This window comes from Scyliorhinus canicula, chromosome 2 (genome assembly GCF_902713615.1).
Source record: "Scyliorhinus canicula chromosome 2, sScyCan1.1, whole genome shotgun sequence".
Lineage (NCBI taxonomy): Eukaryota > Metazoa > Chordata > Chondrichthyes > Carcharhiniformes > Scyliorhinidae > Scyliorhinus > Scyliorhinus canicula.
The window spans coordinates 109,952,067-109,968,813 of record NC_052147.1 but is presented as its reverse complement, the minus strand read 5'-3'; the positions used below and the strand labels follow the sequence as shown (position 1 = coordinate 109,968,813).

The 16,747-nt window shown below is 48.4% G+C and overlaps 1 protein-coding gene across 3 annotated transcripts in view; it reads left to right on the top strand.

The window, feature by feature from the left end:
* Nucleotides 1-16,747, top strand: part of smoc1 (SPARC related modular calcium binding 1) — a 288,182-nt gene that overhangs the window by 136,690 nt on the left and 134,745 nt on the right. For all 3 annotated transcript variants that reach the window (XM_038784692.1, XM_038784682.1, XM_038784701.1), the window contains exon 8: nucleotides 8,546-8,735. In XM_038784692.1, coding sequence (XP_038640620.1) covers nucleotides 8,546-8,735 — 190 coding nt within the window. The remainder of the gene's footprint in view (nucleotides 1-8,545; nucleotides 8,736-16,747) is intronic.

Sequence of the window (16,747 nt, the reverse complement as noted above, 5' to 3'; positions counted from 1 at the left end):
TGGATGATCCTGTGTGTGTTCCAGGCAGAGGCAATGGTCTTACTCCATTCATTATCAGAAGCCTTCAGATTCTATATAAATAAACCTCGATTAAGTATTATTTTGATCCCCCCCTCTGCAACTGGTCCCAGCAACACATTTTAAAAATTAATTCTTTCACAGGATATGGACATTGCTGCCCTTGGGAAATTGGTGAGGAGCTGCCTTGAACTGCTGCAGTCCCTGTGGTGTATACCCATAGTGCTGTTAGGGAGGGAACGCTGGTGAATACACGCTGTGTATGTCTGTCCAACTTGTGAGCCCACAACTGCATGCTGTACTTTAACCATTACCGTGTACAAATTTCTCACAACTTCCTGACTCAGCTTGATGGCTGTACAATTGTACTCTGGTATTACATCCGCAAGAGGTGGAGGAGAACCTCCACCTCTAAGCAGCTTATTAATGCAAAAAGTTAATCCCACGTTGATCCACCATGTTTTTCGTTTTTAGCTTCTCAGCCAGTTCAATCTCTGCAAATTTTGATGTTGGACTGACTAGCCCACGAGAACCAAAATGACTGAATTTTATTTGTTTCCATTTAATCTCTCATTTTATTTATCTGAAGACAGAATACGTGTCAGCTTGCTGGGCCTGATCATGGGTTGAAATTGCACGGTAGCATTGTGGATAGCACAAATGCTTCACAGCTCCAGGGTCCCAGGTTCGATTCCAGCTTGGGTCACTGTCTGTGCGGAGTCTGCACATCCTCCCTGTGTGTGCGTGGGTTTCCTCCGGGTCCTCCGGTTTCCACCCACAGTCCAAAGATGTGCAGGTTAGTTGGATTGGCCATGATAAATTGCCCTTAGTGTTGGGTGGGGTTACTGGGTTAGGTGGATAGGGTGGAGGTGTTGACCTTGGGTAGGGTGCTCTTTCCAAGAGCCGGTACAGACTCGATGGGCCGAATGGCCTCCTTCTGTACTGTAAATTTTATAAATTCTATGAAAACAGATATTTCTACAGAGTTCAAAAGGATGAGACGCATAAGGCAATTCTTTCACAATTTCCTTCTGCAACTCATCTTACCAGGTCTAATGCCCTTGATTTGAAAGATTTTGATCAGACCATAGGCGGCTGCCATCCCACATCAGACACATAAAAAACACTTGGTCTTCAATTAGCAACATTCATTGAAGGAGTGCTGCACTGTTGGAGATGCTGGGCTGGATCCTCCGATCCTTCCAGCTGCCTGTTTCTTGGCCGCACGCTGTTCACTGTGGCAGGATTCTACACTCCCACTGCTTGTCACTGGGATTTCACATTGAAACCATCGCACGCCGCCGGGAAACCCGCGGTCGGGGTGTGCTGTCGGCGGTAAATGTGAACCACAACAGCCGGAGAATTGCAGCCTCTGTCTTTCAAATGAGACGGTGGGCAGGATTTTTCAGCTTCCTGTGACGTGTGGCCCAACGGCAAGATCTTCCAGTCCTGCCAATGTCTACAGCATTTTGCATGGGTCACCTGCCCTCCACTGGGATCTTGCCACATGGACGGTGGTGGGCATTGAGTGGGGGTGAGTCGCCTTTGTCAGGACCAGAAGATCCCGTTAAATGGGAACCATATCTTGCTCTGTAAAAGTGACGTGAAAGACCATTTCGAAATAGATATCCTGGCCAAAACTGATCCCTTCACCAAAACCAGATGATCTATTTTCATTATCTAGACTGTTGCTCATGTGAGAGAGCTTGCTTTAAGTGGCTATGTTTCATACATAACAGCGACTGCACTTCAGAAGCTAAAAAATGCTTTGGGCATCCCAAGTGTGTGAAAAATGTTGTGTAAATGCAAGTATTTTTCCCCTTTTTTTGGAGACTGTACCCCATTTATAAAATGTAAAATACTTCTGAAATGTTTAATCTTCACAGTTCAACTTGCTGCCATATGTGAGTGTGCTGAGTTTTCTGTGTGCGTCTGTGAAGCAACTAATATGTGGCCTTATGTAACTACATTGATCTAAGTGTGAGACGCAGAGTTAAGCTGTACCTATGCTGTGACGACGAACGTTTGACAGAACAGCCCTTGTGAGATTGTAAACATTCCAAACCCATCAAATTATGTCCTGAGTTACACTGCGGATTTATTTAAAGCAGTTTTCTTTTGCCAAATTGTGGTCATGCCCAATTTGAGATTGTCCAAACATAGGAGGTGATCAGGAGGTGGGGGCAGAGATGGAAGAGGAGGGTAGAGAGTGGATACGGGAGGAGAGGAACGTGTGAGAAAGACGGAGGGGAGGATAGGGAGAGAGGGTGCATTATTAATAATAATCTTTTATTGTCAGAAGTATGAAGTTACTGTGAAAAGCCCCTAGTTGCCACATTCCAGCGCCTGTTCGGGTAAGCTAGTACGGGAATTGAACCCGCGCTGCTGGCTTTGTTCTGCATTACAAGCCAGCTGTCTAGCCCACTGAGCTAAACCAGCTCTCTTGCATTGTATTTTCCAGTTTAGGTTGAACACGTGGCCCCTCCTTATCAAGGTAACGTCCTGCAGCTCTCCAACTCCCATCTTCTCTGAAATTCTCCAACCCTGTGGAACTGGCTTCTTGTGCATCTGCCATGCTCCTTGCCCTCCCAATGGCGGCTTTGCCTTTGACCCTTTAGGCCCTACATTCTGGAATTCTGACTCTCGTTCTCCTCAATCGACCTTACAGAAAACCTGTCTCTTTGGCCTTATTTTTAATCACCCCTTCATAAAGTGTCTGCGTCTTTGGATTTCCATCCGTTTCTTATTCTGGAGATGCCTCAGTGAAGCTCCATTGGGTCATTTTTCTACATTAAAGGTGCAGTACAACTGTAAGTTGTGTTGTCTGCAACTAAATTTAAACTGCAATTGTCCCCCTCAATAAATTACGTTGCAAAATATTTTTGACTGAGGCACATAAAATGCATGTGGAATCATGCCACGAAAACAGTTACCATCTATAAATATCAGTTAAAATTTATTGCTAACATGACAGAACTTAATTGCTCATGATCTGCTTTAGCCTGCAAGTTTTTCTTTATAAAGGGAGAGCGCTGCGAGAGGAATTGATTTTGCACAGATACGGGTCATTAATTTCAAATAACCAATGAAACTTTTACAATGGCAATAACTTACAGAAAATCAGGAGGTTTCGGAAAATTATTTACGATGCTTTTATGTTATCGTTTCCTGAAAACGCGTAATGTAAAAATAAAATATTAATAATACATCAAGGAGAAGCATTTGAGATATTCAATCAGGCTTCTCCTTTGCCTGCCTTGACCCATTACTCTCATGTGATCTAATGATCTAAGCAACTCTGTTGAAATAGGTAGTTTATTACAAAACTCATCTTGGTGATACGATAACTCACGAATCATCAGTTTTGAAGACCGTTTTGCAATGAAGCTATGTGCCCATGGCTCTGTATTAATTTTGTGGAGCATGGACTTTTTAGAATCCCAGAGATGTGCGGCCATGCTAACTTGCCCTTAAGCGTCCAAAGGTTAGGTGGTACTATCATTGATTGTTGTAAAAACCCATCTGGCTCACTAATATGCTTTCGGGAAGGAAATCTGCCATCTTTACCTGGTCTGGCCCACATGTGACTCCAGACTGACAGCAATGTGGTTGATGCCTAACTGCCCTCTGAAATGGCCCAGGAGGCCACTCAGTTTAAGGGAAATGAAGGATAGGCAACAAATGCTGGCCTTGCCAGCAACAACATACCATGAGAGAATAAAGGGGGAAAAGGCTGTAATTTGAGGACCTAAGGATTTGAGAGGAATGCTGGAAAAGGATGCAGGAATAGCAGGTGTTCGGCTGTTGAGGGCTTTTGAAGAGAGCAGTGAGAATTTTTAATTGAAATAAAAACAGCAAATGCTGGAATAACTCAACAGGTCTGGCAGCATCTGTGGAGAGATAATATAATGTGGTCTTCTACAAAGAAGAGCCATATTGGACTCAAAATACTGCCAGACTAGCTGAGCTTTCCAGTACTCTCTGGAATGGATCCCAGTCCCCTACCCTCCTGTTTCTCAGCAGCACTAGTCAGTAGGATTTCCCATTGAAGCCACTCCACGCAGCTGGGAAACCCACAGGCAGTGGGGGTGCGTTGCCGGTGGGAAAAGTGAATCGCAACGGCCGGGGAATTCCGCCCCTGTTTTTATTTCAGATCACCGGCATCTGCAGTAGTTTGCTTTTATTTCAGAAATTTCTAAATTGGATGAGTTGGGGAGAGGGTCAGGATGTGGGCATTCAGATGAAGGGGGGATTGTAATTTTAAGAAAGAGGGTGTTGAAGTAATTGAGTCTACGCGGCAGAAATGTGACCACAGTGCGCAGATTTATCTCAATTCTGTTTAGTCTGATTCAAAGGGGCGGGGGGAACAATCCATCTGTCCTCAGCAACAAGGTTAAAAATGAAACTGTGGCCTTCCAAATAAAAACATGGATTGTTCCATGATCTCTGATGAACGCCAATGAAAACTGTTGGAATCTCGGCGAGAATCCAAGATTGGTCATGTCAGGGCTAAAATAACAAGGAAGCTGATCACTGAGAAATATTACATCCACCTTGGCAAGGCGTCCTCAGCAACAAGAGGCTCTGTGAGGTGGCTGCCATCATCCCCAACGAGAACATTTGTGACGTAATTGTAGAACAGTGTGGCACAAATAATTTTAGATTCCTGGAGCCCTTAAAGCCTTTCCCACCGAAGGCTGCGTGACATACACATTGAACATGTTGCCAAACTCCAGCAGCTTCAGCATCTTCTTGGTATCTGGGCCCACCTCAATCATCTGGTCCAGAACTCTGGGACTTAGTTATTCCCCTTCTCCTGCTCTTCATCCTGCAGTTTGAAAGAAAACACCAACAAACTTTCATTTATATAGCACCTTTCACATCCTCACACAAAAAAGCTTTACTTTTAGACTGTTATGCGGAAGCTCTTTTGCACCCAGCAAGACTCCATAGACAACAAAGGGTAAATGAGTACTCAGCCTGTTTCTTAATGACGTTGATCGGTTAGTAAAGCATACGGCATCCTCAGCCTCCTTAATAGGGCATAGATTACAAATGCAAGAAGATTATGTTAAACTTATACAGAACACTAGTTCGGCCTCAACTGGATATCGCATGGCCCCATAGTTTAGAAAGGATATCACTGCATCGGAGAGAAGGGAGTTCAGATTCATGAGAATGGGTCCAGGGATGAGGAACTTCCAGTTACGTAAAATGGAGAAGAGAGGATTGAATTCAGATTTAAACAGAGGTACTCAAAATTATGATGGATGTGTGTAATAACCCTCATGTGGCCCACAGGGGAAATCCTAATCGATCTTCCCATGGGACGTGTGGAATACGAGCTGCCCTGCTAGTGGGCGGAGGCCCACTCAGCTGGGAATAGTGATTAGACTGTATAAAAGCCGGCCCGGACAGGGACTGGCATTATGGTAGTCCCGATGGGGATTTATTGTGTTTGTACCCTGCCGTAGCGGCCATTTCCTTTGATCAAAATAAACTAACATTTATTTACCTACTTGGGGCTCCTGGGACCTCCCAGTCTGGATAGAGTAGTTAGGCAGAAACTGTTCCCATTGGTGGAAGTATCTAGGATAAGAGGACATTCAGCTAAGATAATTGGCAAAAGAAGCCAATGGTGGCATGAGGAAATACTTCATGCAGCGAGCGGTTAGGATCTGGAACACATCGCCTGAGAATATGGTGGAGGCAGATTCAATGAAGGAAATTTGATTTTTCAAGGTAGAATGAGGAGGGCTACAGGGAGAAGGCCTGGGGAAAGAGCTGGGTAAATTGCTCCTTCAGAGATCAAGCATTGAATGGCCTCCTTCTATCCTGTAGCCATCCTGTGATGCTGTGAGTCAGTGATTGAGAAATGAATGTTGGTCAGAACCAACGCGGAATTCGCCTGCTTTTCCTTGATCAGTGGCCTGGAATCTCTCACATCCACCTGAAAAGGCAGACGTGGCTTTAATCTAACGTCCAGATGGTGAAAGATGTTGAGAGGGCAGAACTACGGGTTGACGCTTGTCACATAAACCGGGACAGATTTTACTGGACTTTCCAGTTTCAAAAATTACTTGCATTTCCTCCTCCTGTAGTTTTTCTTTTCCAGTCTTTTGAGTTTTATTTCAACGACTCGTGTCCTCTCGTCCAAAAAGGTGAAAAAACTAAATGGTTTTGTGCCAAAACATTTCTTGGCACATGCATATCCACACGCCATGAAGAATTTCTCCCTCTGAAGGTTTTTTCTTTTGGGCCGATTACGTGACCAGATCGCCTCGTGTAACTGTGCTCAGCCGCTTGCGCCTCAGCTGATACCCTACCCTGCAAGTGCTTTCTTTATCCAACCCCTCCTCCTGACTGACCTCTTGAGTCTGGAATTTGGCTTGTGCATTTTTCAAACTGATCAAACCATGTTTACAAGTCAACCTGATCCCATAGCAGGACCGCACACTTTAACAGTGATCGTTTCATTGCATCTCCCCATAATCCTCTGTTGAACGGCCATGACGTTACTCCAATCTTTGTCTTACCCTTGCCTATGCCCAATTTTATTTGCTCCCATTTGTGTTCACATTTTGCCTTAGGGTTGCCAACTGTGCTGAAATGTATTCCTGGAGATTACACCCATGACTTTTTCTCCAGAGTTGCACACAGCAGTGTCCTGGAGATTGATCTTCAATTCCTTGAGACTCAAAGCAAATTCCGGAGGGTTGGTAACTCTGTTTCATCTGCTGCTCTGGACCAGAGCCTATTATTTCTATCCCCCATTTTAAAAATTTCTCGGCCTTTCTCAGCACCCTTCTCTCCTCTCTATTTCACCCCTTTCTGACATCTTGCTCCCCCTACCCTCAACTGCAATCAACCAGCCCTCCCAGGCTTGAATAAATCCACAGCTACCTGTAATGCCTCTCTCGGCTTACACCTGAGCGTCCATCAAATAATCAGTCACTGCCTACTTAAGAGTAGCAACCAGCTCCCTCCGTTGTTGACCTCCCCACCTAGTTTGCTGCTGGGTGCTAATCTCAACCTTCAGCCGCAGTAACCAGCATCTGTCCACACAGAGGGACATGGAGGATCCCATAGCTAGGTTCATGCAAAGCAAGGAAGTTCCCCAGGTGCCCTGGTCAAAATTTTACCTCAAGGATCACCAACAAAGGAACGTTATTCACCTCATTTACTATTGTGGCAGACACAGATTGGAATCTGTTTGCCAACCAAACAATAGCAAGTGTGCTTAATCGTCAGCTTTGAGGATGTACTGAGGACCTGAAAGATAATGACGGAGTGTATGCTGGGCAGAATGAGGAAGAATTCAGCCTGTCTTGGATCATCCTGAACGATCCCTTGTTCCCCTCTTTATTCAGAAAGACACCGCCCCAGTTGTTCGGAGTACAAATGGAGTTTGGATTTCTGAACAAATATTGGCTCCTTTTGTTCCATTCTCACCACATGAATGAGGCCCCCAGAGTGGTTCTCCTTCTGCCTGTCAAATTAAAAACGCATAATTAATCAGAAACTAGTAATTAAATAGATCCCCTCCCAGTTTACAACACTTCCTTTGGAAGCCTGCCAACATTTTTATTGTAAAGGGGATTTTATCTGTGAAAGGAGTGCTTTATGTGGCTTCTGTTTTCATGAGAGAGCTGTAAACAGTGGAAGTTTAATCACAGCTCCTGGAACCTCACAGTATATTGTAACATTACAATTAACGTTATAATTCATGGCTCCTACTGTACTGAATACTCACCAGTCAATTATCAGTGATTTGGCCTTCTTTCTCTGTTTATTTTTTAGTCCTTCAATCCCATTGATTAAGGTGAATCACTCTTTGTACCAGTGCACACCAAGGTCCCTGATGCCCTTTCACTCACACCCCAAGATTCAGCTCACCCTGCTAGTGGGCAAAGGTTTTTGAAACCAAACCGTGTGCCATCAAATCTATCCAAGGGGGCACGAGGCCCTTTCTCCAGCACAAAATCTGGCCATAAATACTTCTAGGATGTCCTCTTAAGCTGTTTTTAATTAATGTTGCAGTGGCATTTTGAGCCGACCTCTGGGCAAAGAAAATAAATTTGCGTATTTATATAAAAATGTGTGGAGGTTAACATTAGTTTGAGCTAATTGCCTGGTACAGCTGGAAAGAGAGAGCTCATATTTCTGTCATTCATTTCTGCTGTTGGATCTGATATGCACATTACAGCAAGCCTCCTTGAACTATGTCACTTTAGAAATCCACAGAACAATGGACCCGTTTCTTTCAGACCCGTAGCTTCGTGTATATGCCAACAAAATGCTGTAACCTTTGGAAGGGATAAAAATTAAATTAGTCTGATATGAAAGCTATTTGGCTATAAGTTTTAGAATAGGATTAAGGCCTGGCGCAGCTGCGTCATATACATCCGGGGGGTTGAGGGGGGGGAGGAGGTTGTGCGGGGGTGGGGGGGGGGGGGGGGGGGTGGCTTGCGGTGGTTGGGGGGGCAGAAAGCAAATTTACGAGTATTTTCTCTCTCTGCTTTTCTAGAAAAACCTTCCTGTGACCAAGAGAGGCAAACGGCTTTGGAGGAAACGCGGCAGTACCCCCGAGATGGCATCTTCATTCCCGAGTGCGGCGGGGCTGGACTGTACAAGCCAGTGCAGTGCCACCAGTCGACCGGGTATTGCTGGTGTGTCCTGGTGGACATAGGCCGCCCGATTCCTGGAACCTCCACCCGGTGAGTTAGCCCGACTGCTGAGCTAGAAGGGAAGGGGTGGAAAACCGAGGCGGAGGATCCCGTGCCGGGAAACAAAACTGTGCCAATCTGCTAAATCTTGAGCTGGAGTAAGCCCCGTTTGGTGCCGTTCCGGTTTCTCGCCAGACCCTTGGAGATTGTTACATGTTTGTGCCTGGCTCTCTCCCCTTCTCAGGAGAGAGAGGTCAAAAAGGTTTAGGGTTGTTGCTAGTTCCAAAATTAAACTTTGACTCGACAAAACAGAAATGACAGCCCAAACTCTGAAGGTTGTGCACGTGAGGTTCCTTCATTTTAAAACTGATCTATGTTGAATGTACACCACATCACATGAGGTGGCTGTAGAACTCTTTAATAATGTGTATAGTATTGGGATGAGGTGGGTGACATTGCCATGCCACTGATCGGGCACTTTCTTCCCCCATTTATCGAAGAACAGGTTACCTTGGCACTCAGATTCCCAACAGTAAGATTACCTTGGCACCAACTAGCAAAAGCGTACAGAATATACATGGAATGGGATTACCATTTGATCGTGTATGGCATCAAGGATCCCTAGCAAAACTGGAGTCACTGGGAATCGGGGGGGAAACTCTGCACAGGTTTTAGCCATGCCTAGCACAAAGGAAGATGGTTGCGGTGGTTGGAGATCAGTCATCTTAATCTCGGGACATCACTCACTGCAGGAGTTGCTCAGGGCAGTGTCCTAGGCCCTGCTCCCCCCCACACACACACACACTCTCCCATCCTCAGCTGTTTCAACAATGCCCTTTCTTCCAACATAAGGGCAGATGTTGGGATGTTCGTGGACGATTGCGCAATGTTCAGCATGATTTGCTACTCCTCAGACACTGAAGCAGTCCATTTGCAAATGCAGCAAGACCTGGACAATATCCAGGCTTGAGCTGACAAATGTATGGCATCAAGTAGCATTCGTGCCACACTAGTGCCAGGCAATGACCATCTCCAATAAGAGAGATCAAACCATCGCCCCTTGACATTCAATGGTATTACCATCACTGATTCCCCCACTATCAACATCCTGGGGATTACCATTGATCACAAACTGAACTGGACTAGCCATGTAAATACTGTGGCTATCAGAGCGGGTCCAAGGCTAGGAATCCTGTGGTGAATAACTCACCTCCTGACTACCATATGCTGTCCACCTCCTACAAGGCACAAGTCAGAAGTGTGATGTAATACACTTCACTTCCTACCCTGGTCCGATTCCATCCCTGGTCACTGTCTGTATGGAGTTTGCACATTCACCCCGTGTCTGCATGGGTCTCAACCCCACAACCCAAAAGATGTGCAGGTTAGGTGGATTGGTCACACTACAATATCCCTTTTTTTTTAAAGTAATACACCCCACTTGCCTAGATGAGAGCAGCTCCAACAACACTCGAGAAGCTCAGCACCATCCAGGACAAAGCAACCCATTTGATTGCTCCCTCTTCCACAAACATTCAACCCTCCACGCTGACGAACAATGGCAGCCATGTGTACCATCTAAAAGATGCACTGCAGGAACTCGCCAAGGGTCCTTTTAGGGGATGGCTTAGCACAGTGGCTAAACAGCTGGCTTGTAATGCAGAACAATGCCAGCAGCGCGGGTTCAATTCCCGTACAAAGAACAAAGAAAAGTACAGGACAGGAACAGGCCCTTCAGCCCTCCAAACCTGTGCCAACCATACTGCCCGTCTAAACTAAAATCTTCTACACTTCCGGGGTCCGTATCCCTCTATTCCCATCCTATTCATGTATTTGTCAAGATGCCCCTTAAATGTCACTATCGTCCCTGCTTCCACCACCTCCTCCGGCAGTGAGTTCCAGGCACCCACTACCCTCTTGCCTCGTACATCTCCTCTAAAACTTGTCCCTCGTACCTTAAACCTATGCCCCCTAGTAATTGACCCATCTACCCTGGGAAAAAGTCTCTGACTATCCAAAAACTACTGGCCTCCCTGACAGGTGCCAGAATATGGCGACTAACGGCCTTTCACAGTAACTTCATTGAAACCTGCTTGTGACAACAAGCGATTATTATTTATTATTATTAGACAGCATCTTCATAACCCACGACCAGTAGCATCTAGAACCACAAGGGTAGCAGGCAAATGGGGACACCACCACCTGGAGGTTCTCCTCCAAGTCATTCGTCACCCTGACTTGGAAATATATCGCCGTCCCTTCACTGTCGCTGGGTCAAAACCCTGGAACTCCCTCCCTAATAGGTGTACCTACATCAGATGGACTGAAGTGGTTTAAGAAGGCAGCTCACCAACACATTCTCAAGGGCAATTAGGGATGGGCAACAAATGCTGGCATAGCCATTGACACCCGCATCCCATAAAAAAAGAATTTGAAGAATGTCCCCAGGAAACGGACTGTTATTGTTTGGGGATATTGCAGTCACTTGACAATTAAGGACAGATGTTATGTGTCAATGTCATGGCTTCCCTTAGTCCTTGGGAGACTGCTGGCACAGTGCTATTGATTAAAACAACTGAAAACTGAAGCTAAACCTTCCATTAATAACACAGTGGGCTGGATTCTCCCGAAATGAGACTATGTCCCCATGCAGGCGTAGAAACAGTGGAGTTTTACTTCTGAAATTCCTAGAGAAATGTTGAACTAATTCAATGCCCTGCAGGGGGCTAGCAGTGACCCAAAGTAAATCTCACAGCTTTAGCTGCAAATACGGCCCCCGCACTTCCGGTTCGGAGTTCGCACATGGGCACGGCGGCGGCCTCCAGGGGCCGTGGCGAGCTCCATGGCGGACTCTGACCGCAGAGCCACACAGAGAAAAGAGACTCCACCCCCCCCCCCCCCCCCCCCCCCCCCGATCGGCTGCGCGCCCGAGCCTGAAACCGCACAGATTTAATCCCTGGCCATCCATAAGGCCCCCCGATTTCCCCCATCCCCGACCAGGGCGACCGCGGTCTGAGTCCACAGCCGCCACACCAGCATCCCGACCGGCAACAGGTGGCTAGTTCCATGCCGTCAGGAACTCTGCTGGTCGGGAGCAGAGGATTGCTGGGCGGGCCTCTAGCAATAGCCCCCCCGGCAGCACGGCGTACTCCGCGGTCATGCCGGTTTTCGGGGCCCGGATAATTGCCAGGCCTGATTACGGCGTGAAAGTGGATTCTCCGCCCTGGCTGTGGAGAATCCACCCCAGTATGTGAAAAATAATGGATAACCTGGAGATAGTTAAAAGCCAACAGTTCAATCTGTGCGTTAAATGATGTTGGTGTGAGCTTCACCATTGTGTTTTTTGACATAACGGGGAACCTGTCTACAAATTCTGATGTAACACTTACCCATTGGCACCCACTGCTTACCCACCAATCAGAAAACCCTCTGAACTGCCTTGATGACTGGGTGACAGCAGGCGATGAGTCACTAAGCCACTCAAACTAGCGTGGTCCACGGTTCACTGGATGCTAATCTCAGTTGGAGCAAGTGTGTGGATGCTACTGATTTTCTTGGTATTTCGAGATAAAGGGAAAATAACAGAAGCTAGCATTCCCATAGAGTTTTTAAAATTAATTTACAAGATGTGGGTATCGCTGGCTAGGTCAACATTTATTGCCCATCCATATGCCAGCACAGTGGTAAGCACAGCGCCAGAAACCTGTGTTGAATTCCGGCCTTGGGTGACACATTCGCCCCGTGCCTGTGTGGGTTTCCTCCGGGCGACCTGGGTTCGATCCCTGCCCCAGGTCACTGTGTGGAGTTTGCACATTCTGCCCGTGTCTGCATGGGTCTCACCCCCACAACACAAAAAGATGTGCAGGGTCGGTGAATTGGCCACGCTAAATTGCCCTTTAATTGGGGGAAAAAATTGTGGCTGTGGTGAGCTGCGTTCTGGAGCTGCTGCCATCCATGTGGTGCAGGTAGGCCCACAGTGCTGTTAGGAAGGGAATTCCACAATTTTGACCTGGCGATTATGAAGGAATGTGGGCGTGTGACAGAGTGGCCGAGTGTGTGTGTGTGTGTGTGTGTGTGTGAGTGCATGCTAGATAAGAACAAGATTGTGCTCAGCTGTGAGGCACCCTGTGTTTGATTAGTCCGGCAGCATTCGTTGTTATGGCCAAGCATTAAGGACAACCGCTGGGTTGAAGTACAGTAGTGAACCTGGGGCATGGGGAAATGCACCAAATGACGGACAATGTGGTCAGGAGGTGAAGGAACAGAAAACCAAAAGAGATTGGAAATGACCCAATTGAACATTTTGGAAAGTCTGCCGTTCACTCAAGGTTAGGACAAATAGAGAAAACTGTGAGGGGCTGGATTCTTCGGAAACCGGCGGGGCGGGCAACTCCGGCGCGAAGGAGTGGCGTGAACCACTCCGGCGTCAGGCCCCAATGGTGCGGAATCCTCCTCACGTTCAGGGGCTCGGCCGGCACCGGAGTGGTTTGCGCCACGCCAGCACGGAAGGGACTTGGTGCCATGCCAACCGGCGGCGAAGGGCCTCCGCCGGCCGGTGCAAGTTGGCGCATGCGCGGGAGCGCCAGCGTGTGCTGGCGTCATGCCAGTGCATGTGCAGGGGGGGTTCATGTCCGCGCCGGCCATTGCGCACCATTACACCAGCCGGAGCAGAGGAATAGAGTGCCCCCACAGCACAGGCCCGCCCGCGGATCAGTGGGCTCCGACCGTGGGCCAGGCCACCATGGGGGCACGCCCCGGGGCCACATCCCCCCCCCCCCCCCCCCCCCCCCCCCCGAGGCCGCCCACGGAGCCAGATCCCGCCGGTAAATATCTGTCGTAACATACGCTGGCGGGACCTGCCGAAAACGGGTGGCCACTCGGCCCACCGCGGGCCGGAGAATCGCCCGGGGGGGGGGGGGCCGCTGCCAGCGACCGACAACCGGCGCGGCGCGATTCCCACCCCCGCCAAATCCCCGGCACCGGAGAATTCGGCAGCCGGTGGGGGTGGGATTTACGCTGCCCGCCGGCGATTCTCCGACCCCGCGTGGCGGTTGGAGAATCCCGCCCTATATCTTTTTAGAAGAATGAGAAGGGATCTTTTTGAAGCATATAAGATCCTGAGGGGACTTCACCGGGTGGATACCGGGAGGACGCTTCCTCTTGCTCGGGAGACCAGAACTAGGGGACACAGTTTAAGAATAGAAGTCTCCCACTTAAGATACAGATTAGAAGAGTTATTTTCTTTGAGGGTCGTTGGTGTGTGGAATTCTCTACCCCAAGGAGCAGTGAAGGCTGGTTCATTGATTTTATGGGCATAGTTGGATAGATTTTTGATAGACAAGAGAGCCACGGTTATAGGGGTGCAGATGGGAGGCTGGAGTTGAGACTACAAGCAGATCAGCCATGGTCTTATCAAATGGTATTTCAGCTTGAAAGACTGAATGGTCTATTTTTGCTCCCATGTCCTGTGCTCATATACCTTTGATTCCCCTATCAATCAAAAATCTGTTTAACTCAACCTTGAATACATTTAATGAGCCAGCCCCCACTGCTTCCTGGGGGAGGAAATTACAAATGCTAACAATGAGAAACCTTAGAATTCCTACAATGCAAAATGAAGCCATTCAGCCCATCGTGTCTGCACTAACCCTCTGAAAGAGCCCTCTAACTCGGCCCACTCCCCTGTAATCCCATCTCACCTGCACGATTTTGGATTGTGGGTAAAATCGGAGCACCCGGAGGAAACCCTCACAGACACGGGGAGAATATGCACACTCCACACAGTCACCCAAAGCCACAATTGAATCCGAGTCTCTGGCGCTGTGAGGCAGCAGTGCTAACCACTGTGCAACCGTGCTACCTCTCTCTGAGAAGAGAAATTCCTTCTCATCTCCATCTTAAATGGAAGATCTTTTATTTTTCAATTTTGCCCCTGAGTTCTAGATTCCCTCACGTGAGGGAACACCTCTCAATCCTATCAAGCCACCTCAGAATCTTATACGTCTCAATAAGGCCACCTCACATTCTTCAAAACTCCAATGAGAACAGGCCCAACCTGCTTAACCTTTCCTCGTAAGACATAGAACATATACACAAACATACGAGGTAGGAGCAGGAGTTTTCCACTTAGCCCCTCAAAACTACTTCACCATTGAATATATTTTGATCTGATTGTAACATAAACCCCACATTCCTGCCGGTAAATACCTACTCTAATTTACGGCGGCGGGACGGCCGTAAACAGGCTGCCACTCGGCCCATCGCGGGCTGGAGAATTGCCGGGGGGGGGGGGGGCTGCTGCTAGCGGCCGGCGACTGGCGCGGCGCGATTCCCGCCCCTGCCAAATCCCCGGCGCCAGAGAGTTCGGCAGCCGGCGGGGGCGGGATTCACGCTGCCCCCCGGCGATTCTCCGACCCGGCGGGGTGTCGGAGAATCCCACCACAGAGCTCCAAAGAGTCACGACCCTCTGACAGAATTTGTTTTCCTCATCACTGTCTCAACGACCCTTATTTTTAAACAGTGAACCCTAGTTCAAGATTCTCCGTCAAGAGGAAACATCCTCTCCACATCCACCCTGTCAATACATCTCAGGATCTTAAAGTTTTCGATCAAGTCACCTCCTACTCTTCTAAACTCCAGTAGTTACAAACCTAACCTCTCCAACCTTCCCTCGTAAACCAACCATCCATTCCTGGTGTTAGTCTAGTGAACTTTCTCTGAACTGTAACACATTTACAGCTTTTCTTAAATAAGGAGATGACTACTGTACACAATGCACCATGGTCTCCGGGCGGCATGGTGGCGTAGTGGTTAGCACTACTGCTGCGCTGAAGACCCAGGTTTGATCCCAGCCCTGGGTCACTGTCGGTGTGGAGTTTGCACATTCTGCCCATGTCTGCGTGGGTCTCACCCCCCCCCCCCCCCCCAACCAAAAAAAGATGTGTAGGATAGATGAATTGGCCACGCTAAATCGCCCCTTGATTGGGAAAAAAAATTATTGGATACTCTAAGGGCGCGATTCTCCGCTGCCCAGGCCGGGTGGGAGAACCGCTCTGGCACCCTCGGCGATTCTCCCACCACACCCCAAAATGGCGTGTCGCGTTTTGCAGCACACCACTCGGAGAATCGCGGGTCGCCGTTTTGCACGGCGACCCGCGATTCTCTGGCCCGGATGGGCCGAGCGGCCTGCCGTTCCCGACCTGTTCACGCCGGCGGCAATCACACCTGGTTGCTGCCGGCGTGAACATATCGCGAAAGGTGAGTTTGGGGCCTGTGGGGGGCGGAGAGGGGATTGAGCACCACAGCCGTGCTCGGGAGGGGACTGGCCCGCGATCGGTGCCCACCGATCGTCGGGCCGGCGTCTCCAAGAGACGCAGTCTTTCCCCTCCGCCGCCCCGCAAGATCAAGCCGCCACGTCTTGCAGGGCAGCGGAGGGGAAAGCGGCAACCGCGCATGCGTGGCTGATGTCATTAGGCGCGCCGGCCGCGTCGTTCCCGGCGGCCGAGTTCTCCGCAATGCCGCTCCTAGCCCCCCGGGGTGGGGGGGGGGGGGAAGAATAGGGGGCGAGGAACGGCCTCCGACGCCGTTGTGAAACACTCCAGGTTTCACGACGGCGTCGGCCGTTGCGGAGAATTCCGCCCTAAATGTATATAAAAAAACACAATAGTTTCACTAATGCCATTTCCAACTTCCCTTTTTGGTAATCAATTCCCCCCGCAATAAATAGTAACATTCTATTTACTTTCTTAATTATTTGCTGTACCTGTACACAAACCTTTTGTGATCATGCACGAGGATGCCCAGGTCCCTCTGAATCTCCGAGTTCTGAAATCTTCTACTATTTAGATGATAAACTTCTTTTTTATTCTTCCTACCAAAATTGAGAATTTCATATTTTCTTACATTTTACCCCATTTGTCAGATCTTTGCTTTCTCACTTACCTCTCTATGACCCTTTGTAACCGCCTTAGGTACTCTTCCCACCTTACTTTCCCACCTATCTTTGTGTCATCAACAAATTTAGGAAGCAAATCTTCAACCTCTTCATCCAAGTCATTTATGTG